The 8641-nt window shown below is 42.6% G+C and overlaps 1 protein-coding gene across 2 annotated transcripts in view; it reads left to right on the forward strand.

Moving 5' to 3' along the window:
• Topbp1 (DNA topoisomerase II binding protein 1) overlaps positions 1–8641 on the forward strand; it is a 47971-nt gene that overhangs the window by 26921 nt on the left and 12409 nt on the right. For both annotated transcript variants that reach the window (XM_021207172.2, XM_029543459.1), the window contains 6 exons: positions 2578–2748; positions 2838–2947; positions 3902–4025; positions 4806–4952; positions 5058–5160; positions 7218–7410. In XM_021207172.2, the coding sequence (XP_021062831.1) occupies positions 2578–2748; positions 2838–2947; positions 3902–4025; positions 4806–4952; positions 5058–5160; positions 7218–7410 (848 nt within the window). The remainder of the gene's footprint in view (positions 1–2577; positions 2749–2837; positions 2948–3901; positions 4026–4805; positions 4953–5057; positions 5161–7217; positions 7411–8641) is intronic.

Genomic DNA, 8641 nt, shown 5'->3' on the forward strand with positions numbered 1-8641 from the left:
GTTTTAGTTTTTGATTTCTCTTTGTAGCCTTCACACTGTAACCAAGCTGGTCTTGAACTCTGGGATCTACCTGTCTCTAGCTCCCAAGTTCTGGGATTAAAGACCTGTTCCACCATGCCCAGCAGTGTTGGTAATTCTTCTTCTGAAATCTCAAAACGTTTTGCTTTTTGTTAGTAGCCGCTTTGTTATTTGGCACACTGATAAGTGTGACTTGTATTAATTAGAATATAAAGTGTGGCTTTTGATTTTATAAAAGACCCTGTCTTGTTTAATGCTTTCTGGCTTGAGGGCGGTCTGCTCTGGTTCTAGGATTTCAGTGTGCTGTCTTAGCTTTATCTCAGTTCTGTCATATAGTAACTTCTACTTGCTTTATATACCTTTATATTATGTTTGCTTGGTGTTCTTTTTTCTTTTTTCTTTTTTTCCCTTTTTGTATGTAGTATAGAATCCCTGCTCCACTTTTGAGACGAAGTCTCGTATATAATGCAGACTAACCTTGAATTCAGAGACCTACCTGCCTCTGCCTGCTGACGACTGGAGTTAAAGGCATGGACCTCTATGCCTAGCTTTTTCTCTTTCTTTTCTTTTCTTCCTTCCTTCCTTCCTTCCTTCCTTCCTTCCTTCCTTTTTTTTTTTTTTTTAAGATTTTAAAACAGTTTTACTGTATAGATATCCCTGATTGGCTTGGTACATAGAGCCAGGTATTCATCACTGTTTGTGTGTATGATGCTGGAGAATATGCCTAGGGCTTTGTGCATGCAGTACTCCCAGCCGAGCTGTATCCCAGTACAAACCATAGACGTGATCATTCGCCATCATGGTAACTAGCTAGTAAATTCCTTACTCTTTGCTTAGTCTCAGCAAAGGAGTAATTGAGGCTTTTCCCTTCTCTCCTATTTAGCCTCTCTGCATCTTGGGAGAGGTAGCATTAAAGGTGTCTAGAACTGTCAAAGCCTAGAGTTGACATGACAGGTAGTGCATCCTCTCCATATTGACTGTCCACTTCTCCTGCTGGCGTATTTTACTTGGTCTGGATATTATAAAATTTATGCACCTGCGTTCCTGAACATACTCATATTATTTCTGATCTTTCCTTCTTGAGGTGTGTCACTTTTTGTTATCCACATCAACAGTAGAAGGATCGATCTGTTCTCAAGAACTTTGTTTCTCAAGAATACTTGTCTCACCGGGCGTGGTGGCACACGCCTTTAATCCCAGCACTCGGGAGGCAGAAGCTGGCGGATTTCTGAGTTCAAGGCCAGCCTGGTCTACAAAGTGAGTTCCAGGACAGCCAGGGCTATACAGACAAACCCTGTCTCAAACAAAACAAAACAAAATACTTGTCTTTTTGTGATCATGCATTCCTTGGTATCATCATGAGGCTGGATAAAAGAATGGCTTCCTTCATTGTAGTCTGCAGAAACCCCAGATGTAGAACTTTCACCACCCATTGTCATGAAGTGGTATTAGAACTTTTCTCTGAGGTGCCCAGGAACACTTAAGGCTGTCTATAAAGGTGTCAGATGCTTGCCCACTTTCAGCCTCCAGTGCAGCCCTGGTTAGCTCTGAGATCTGTGTACTGGTTGAGAAGAAGCCAGACCCTGCGTGGAGCTCTCTGCGTCCAGTTCTCAGCCTCCCCTCCCTTTGAGCCTATATTTTATATCTTATACATTTTGTTGGTTCTTGCCTCATTCTGACTTTTTACCTAATCTTAAAATTAATTTCTTAGCCGGGCATGGTAGTGCACGCCTTTAATCCCAGCACTCAGGAGGCAGAGGAAGGCGGATTTCTGAGTTTGAGGACAGCCTGGTCTACAAAGTGAGTTCCAGGACAGCCAGGGCTATACAGAGAAACCATGTTTCAAAAAACAAAAAAATTAATTTCTTATACCCATCCATTCTTTCTGGTTTCCTTCTGTGTTCACTTTAGTTTGGGGTCTTTTATGTAATTGCAATTACAATTCTTAAGTGTGGTATGTATGCACTGCTGTAAAGGTAAGTATGCCTAATGGTTTTGTTTATCTATTTTATTTGTTTCTGTCTTTGTTTTTTTGTTTTTCAAGACAGGGTTTCTCTGTGTAGTCCTGGCTGTCCTGGAATGCCCTCTATAGACCAGGCTGGCCTCGAACTCAGAAATCCGCCTGCCTCTGCCTCCCAAGTTCTGGGATTAAAGGCGTGCGCCACCAGTGCCCTGTTTATCTGTTTTAAAATCTATATTTTATGTGCTTGGTTCTTTTGCCTACACGTATGTCTATGTATGCATCACCTGCATGCCTGGTGAACACAAAAACCAGAGGACGTCAGATCCTTGGAACTGGTGGTACATGTAGTTGTGAACCACCACGTGAGAGCAGGAAATTGATTCCCTGGGTCCTCTAGAAGAGCTCTCAAAGTATTCTTCACTGCTCAGCCATTTCTCCAGCTCCTTACTTAATGCTTGGTGAAGAATATTATTTCAGAGAAAAAGAGGTCAAAATGTCATCTCTTTTTTTCCTTTTTTTCCCAACTTTGTCTCTTTCCTCTTATGTCCCCCCTCTTCCTCGCCTCATTTATCCCTTTTTCCTGTTCTTAAACACAGGATGCCCTTGCAGCCCTGGAAACCCCAAATGCTGCCAGCCAGAAGCGGAAACTAAGCTCACCACTATCTGAAGTCATCGTCAGAAACCTGACAGTTGCTTTGGCAAATAGTTCCCGAAACACTGGCAGTCATTCTGCCAGCCCTCAGCTGAAGGGTGCCCATTTTGAGGAGGTAGACATGGTTTTCTTATTAAATGGAAGGTGTCCCTAATGCATGTCAAAGAACTGTGGCTGGTCTGTTTCTTTATTCTCCATGTGCAGGAAGAGACTCGGAAACCACTTGACAGCGTTGTGGTGTGTGTGAGTAAGAAGCTCAGTAAGAAACAGAGTGAGCTCAATGGGGTTGCAGCATCCCTGGGAGCAGAGTACAGGTAGGGACAGCTCTGTGTTGGTGGCGCCAGCCACAGCTCAGACGGAACCAAAAGCCTGTATTCATTTATAAGGAAGACTTGGCTTTGCCTGCTTGTGTGGATTATCTAATAAAACCTCTCCGATTAATTAGAACTTTCCTTTGAGGTGCCCAGGAACACTTAGCCTGTCTGTAAAGGTATCAGATGTTTGCCCACTTTCAGCCTCCAGTGCAGTTATGGATAGTTCCCTTCATGGGTTTATAGTCAGCACATCTGGGACTGACTGCATTTAATCAATCTTAGTGATTTCCTGTGAGTAGTACTGACCACTGTAGCAAACCCTCCCAGATTAAAATGGCCACTAAAGACATTTTTAGTTTGCTATAAATGTATATATCTTGGCATGGTGATATACTCCATTAATTCCAGCGCTTGGGAGGCAGAGGCAGGAGGATCTCTGAGGGTCTACATAGTTCCAGGATAGGGCTACAGAGTGAGAGACCCTGTCTCTATTGTTTTCTTAGAAGAGACATAGTCTCAGGCTGTGGTAGATTTCTTGCCTAGCATACTCAGAGGCCTGAGCTCAGTTCTCAACACACATAGTTTGTGATAGGGACTAACTAGATAGAGTGAATAAACAGGGTGGTGGCCAGTGACTGGACAGTGAATTTGAATTCCTTAAGTTTTATTAACTTGAAAATACTTTTTATTGTAATTAAAAAGTGATATACATTATAAGACAAAATGGAAGGATTCTTAAAAATATAAAGAAGATAGTATTTTAAAAGTATTCTTATGGCATCTTACACTGTATACCTGGAGATGGAGTCATTACCATTTGTCAGGATACACAATCTACTGTTTTATTGCTCTTGCTTATCCTCTAGTTCTTTGAGTTTTGTGTGTCAGAACATTCTGTTCAGAGGAGACTGCTATTTCCCTTAATTATTCCTCTTGCATATTTGATTATTTCAGGTGGAGTTTCGATGAGACCGTTACTCATTTCATTTACCAGGGTCGGGCAAATGATAGTAATCGAGAATATAAATCTGCAAAAGAAAGAGGGGTGCACATCGTGTCTGAGCATTGGCTATTAGAGGTAAGCAATGCTTTTTCATCTCTTCCTTGGTTGGTTGAAAATACATATATTTCAGAGCACCAGCCAGTTTCATTAAATGCAAATAAATTTGCTAATCTTGGCTAACTGTGTGGTGGTATGTCATTCCAATACCTGCCCATTTCATGGCTGGGAAATGAAAGAGGTGGTGAAAGGGTTGGGATTGGACTGCTGTCCAGGGCACACCTTGAGGGCCTGTTGAATGCCATGGGAACTGTGCTTATAACATAAGGCCTTGGGACGTTCAAAATCTGAGCTATATATGTAGGTCATGCTTGAGGCATTGTATAGTTTTAGCATTAGAACTTAAATTGCTTTAAGATTAATTGATTGGTTGATTGATTTTTTTTTTTTTTTTAAATGCACGAGTGCTCTATCTACTTGTACACTCCGAGTGCCCAGAAGAGGACATCAGATCCCTTTATAGACAGACGGTTGTGCGCTACCATGTGGTAGATGGGGAATTGAACTCAGGCCCTCTGAAAGAACATCCAGTGCTCTTAACCAAGACATCTCTCTAGCCCCATAGCTTAAAATTTTTATTCCTTGAATATTTATCAAATTTTAAATGAATACTTTTATTCTGATTCCTTTCCCTCATTGACTATTAGATGAAGAGTAGCTAAGGGGCTAGAGAGATGGCTCAGAGGTTAAGAGTACTGACTGTTACTGGCTAAGTCATTTCCTGGGTCCCAATTGGTTATTTGTATGCTAGAGTTTTCCCCTGTGAACTTCTTTCTAAAGTGTACACTTGTATTTCAGTGTGCTCAAGAGGATAAGCATCTTCCTGAATCTCTTTATCCACATACTTACAATCCCAAAATGAGCTTGGACATCAACACAGTGCAAGATAGGCGGCTCTGTAACAGCCGGGCACCCTTGGCAATTTCTGCATCTAAGGATGATGGGGTAGGTGGTGTGGACAGTGAGCCCCTCCCAAGCTGCATGTAGACGTCTGTGAAACTTTGTGCAGTGAACTTCCTTTGAGAAGTTGTCATTTTTCTCTTTGAATAGCCAGATCATCTGTCTGAAGAAGGAAATGAGACAAACACTATGGGCACAAATGACAAAGAATCGCCTCTGTTGAATGGGAATGGAAGAGATGACTGTAAAGGAGGTAAGACACTTGTCGCTTTTTACCCCTTACTCTCACGCCATGGCCTCCCAAGACAGGGTTTCTCTGAGTAGTTCTGGAAATGACTCTGTAGACCAGGCTGGCCTCAAACCCAGAGATCCGCCTTCTTCCTTCCAGGTGCTGGGATTAAAGGCCTGCGCCACCACACTCAAGTGCACTTTTTACTTTTGACGTTTGTTTTGGCTTACCGTCCCAGCTGTATTTTACCACTCATAGAAGAACTGGGATGGCCTTCTAGCTCTGCAGCCAAACACCGACTTCTCTCCACAAAGCCCTAGAGAGGTATCTTCTTCCAGTCTGAGTTGAGTCAGCTGTTTGTCCTCCCGTGTGCTCACTGCAGGAGCACTTGGGATTTCTCTGTGCGTTCACAGCTTGACTGTTGAGCAGAAGAGGCGAGGCCTTTTGACCTAACTTGACTTCCATGCGTGCCTTCATCACTCGCCTTAGTCACTGCTAGCCTTACTTTAGAGCTAGAGAGAGGAGTGTGACTCTTCTTTTTACTTGAACACTAAGCCACTATAGGATGTTAAGTGAGCTCATTTTAGAACTGTTGTTTCTTGGGGATTGAGGAAGTCCTAGGAAGGAAAGAGATGGGGAGCAACCAGTCAGCACATACAGCTTTTATGTGTGCCTTTTGTGTATATATGGTTCACACAGTAGCAACAACAGTGGTCACTGGTCACAGGTGACCACACAGAATCATTTGGAAGAATTGGACAATTGTTAATACATGGTTGCTACAGCTCTCCATTTGCTTTAAAAAAAAAAAAAAACAATGTTTTAGTGTAGCTGGAGCTGAGAAATATATAATAAAGGGTACATTTTTAGCTCAAACAGCCTTAGAAAATGAAAGCCCAAGTTTGATTGGTTTGGACTCTGATGAAGACCTGGCTACATCCTATCATGTCACAAATATTTATCAGAAAAGGAAAGAGTGCAAGTATATGAGTGTCATCACATGAAAGACTGCAAGCACATTAGACCAGGCTCACTGTTGTCATAGCAACCCACAACAAAACTAGCCTGAGTCCCCCCCTGAAAACTGCATTGCTTCTGGGGTGGTGTTGCTAATGACCCAGCCGCCTTAGACTAGATCTCACCTCTTAAGGAATCTCCTTACTACACCACACCACACACAGGACGGTGTGCACTCAAGCCACGGAAGAATGTCTGGGAAACGGGCTGCTCCAGTCCTGGGTTTTATTTGCTGGTGTAGTGTGTGGCTTGTGCCCTGCTTTATTTTGCTGTTTGGTATTCAGTGGCATGAACAGGTTATTTTGAATTCCTTGCTATTATAGATAGTGCTGCGCTGATTACCTTACTTAGATGTGTGTGTTACTCTCTGGCTTCTTCTTATTCAGCCTGCCTACTAGAACTTGCTTTCTGACTTAAATGTTCCATTCTGTTTGTTACAAAAATGCCTACTTGGCATCTACTTCAGTGTCTAGCTATAATGGAAAGGAAAGACAAAGACTTGTGGTCTGTGCTTTCAAGGATTAGTGAAAGCTTGGCTAGTGCTTTACAGCAGCAATCTCAGGCTTGCTGCTGAGACTGGAGGGCATTCAAGGCCTGCCTGAGCTATGTGGCAAGACCCAAAGCAAATAAACGGACAGCTATACATACAAATGACTGTGAATCTCTGTAGTATGCATCCATGAAAAAGGGTCAGACATGAGCAGGGAGCTCCTCAAAGGAGCAAGTCTTCCTCCAAGGGAGTCTTCATCACTTTAGAAACAGTCCTCATGGCTGCCTTTGTGTTTTGTGACATTTTAGCCTTGCATTCCTGTATAAATATTCAGTAAATGGCAACAACTCTTTGTTCAACTAGATGTAGACAAAATCTTGTGAGATATGATTGACTAGAGAAGTTAGTAACTGTGGTGATGCATGCCTGTAATCCCAGAACTCTAGAGACTGAGGCAGGGCTCACAATGGGGAAGTCAGCCTGGCCCCACACTCAGATCTATCTTCACAAACCAGCAAGGGAGAGGAGAAGGGGGGGGGCATATCTTGACTGATATCGATGACTCTGTTTCTAGCTCTGACCCAGGCCTTGGAGATGAGAGAGAACTTCCAGAAGCAACTACAAGAGATCATGTCAGCCACCTGCATCGTGAAGACGCCTGCCCAGAAGACTTGCATGTCAAGAAGCAGTTGTAACAGTGCTTCTTCAACTCCTGACAGCGCTCGCTCTGTTCGGAGTGGACGAAGCCGAGTCCTGGAGGCACTCAGGTTTGTGTGTTCTGTTGTTTGGATAAAAGCCCCTGGTAACTTAGGTTGGTAGGTTAGGCTTTTTGTTGTTGTTCTTGTTTTTCGAGATAGGGTTTCTTTGGTCCTGGCTGTCCTGGAATTCTGGAATTTGCATACCAGGCTAGCCTTGAACTCAAAAATCCTTCTGCTTCTGCCTTCCGAGTACTAGCAATTGAAGGTTTGCACCACCACACAGGACTTTAATTTTCTTTTCTTTTTTTTTAATTTTAAGTAAAGCAGAAGCTAGAATATTAAGACCAGTGAAGGGGATTGTGTTGGCTTTATTTAACTCCAACCATAAGCACTATATCCCACTGTCACCTGTGGCTGTGTGTTGCCGCTGAGTCTTTTGTCTTCTCGCTCAAGCAGTTGTGTAGTTCTTACTTTGAAGTATGATTTTAGGATGCACTTTTCCATTTGAAGTAGAATCCGTGAGCAGTCGGTCCTCTCTGTTCCTTAGTGTTAGCACTAGACAGTGAGTGCACATAGTACTCCGACTTTAAACAATTTTGTTACCTTGTGTTTGAGTGTGATAATGTGGGCGTGAAGACATGCATGCCATAGCACCCATGTTGAGGTCAGAGCACAGCCTGTGCATGTCACTCTTTCCAACCACCCTTTGCTCCCTTTTTATTTCTTATTTGAGTTGTATGTATGTTTTTCCTCTGTGTTCTAGGAAAGGTGACCACAGTTCTTAGTGCAGTATAACTTAAGCTCATTGAAATTACTGTATTTTTCTATGTCTTTATAGTTTTGAGACAAGGTCTTACCCAGGCTGGCCTGCAATACTGTGTAATTAGTGTTAGCCCTAAACTCCCAATTCTCCTGCTTCAACCTCCTGACTGCTGGAATTATATGTGTTCCGCCACTCACCCTCTCTCTGTATTGCTGTGTAGCCAAAATGGGCTTTAAACTTGGTGTTTTTCCACCTCAGTTTACCAAGTGTCGGATTACTGGGCCCACCAATAGCATTTTTGTACTAGAAGAAAAATCTCTGAGTTGTATGGTGAGAGTTCTGAGTCCTTGCTGACTTCCTTTATATCTTACTCTGCGTTTTCCTTGAGGTAATTTTGAATTCTGAGAAAAGTAGCTTTTCCCCAGCAGTGCAGGTCATGTTTTAGATTATAGAACCTTACTCTGTGCCAGGTCATTTGAGACTAAAAGGCTCTCCTGGTTAGTTGGCTTTTTTTTTTTTTTTTTTTTTTTTTTTTTT

Source organism: Mus pahari, chromosome 10 (assembly GCF_900095145.1).
Source record: "Mus pahari chromosome 10, PAHARI_EIJ_v1.1, whole genome shotgun sequence".
NCBI classification, from domain to species: domain Eukaryota; kingdom Metazoa; phylum Chordata; class Mammalia; order Rodentia; family Muridae; genus Mus; species Mus pahari.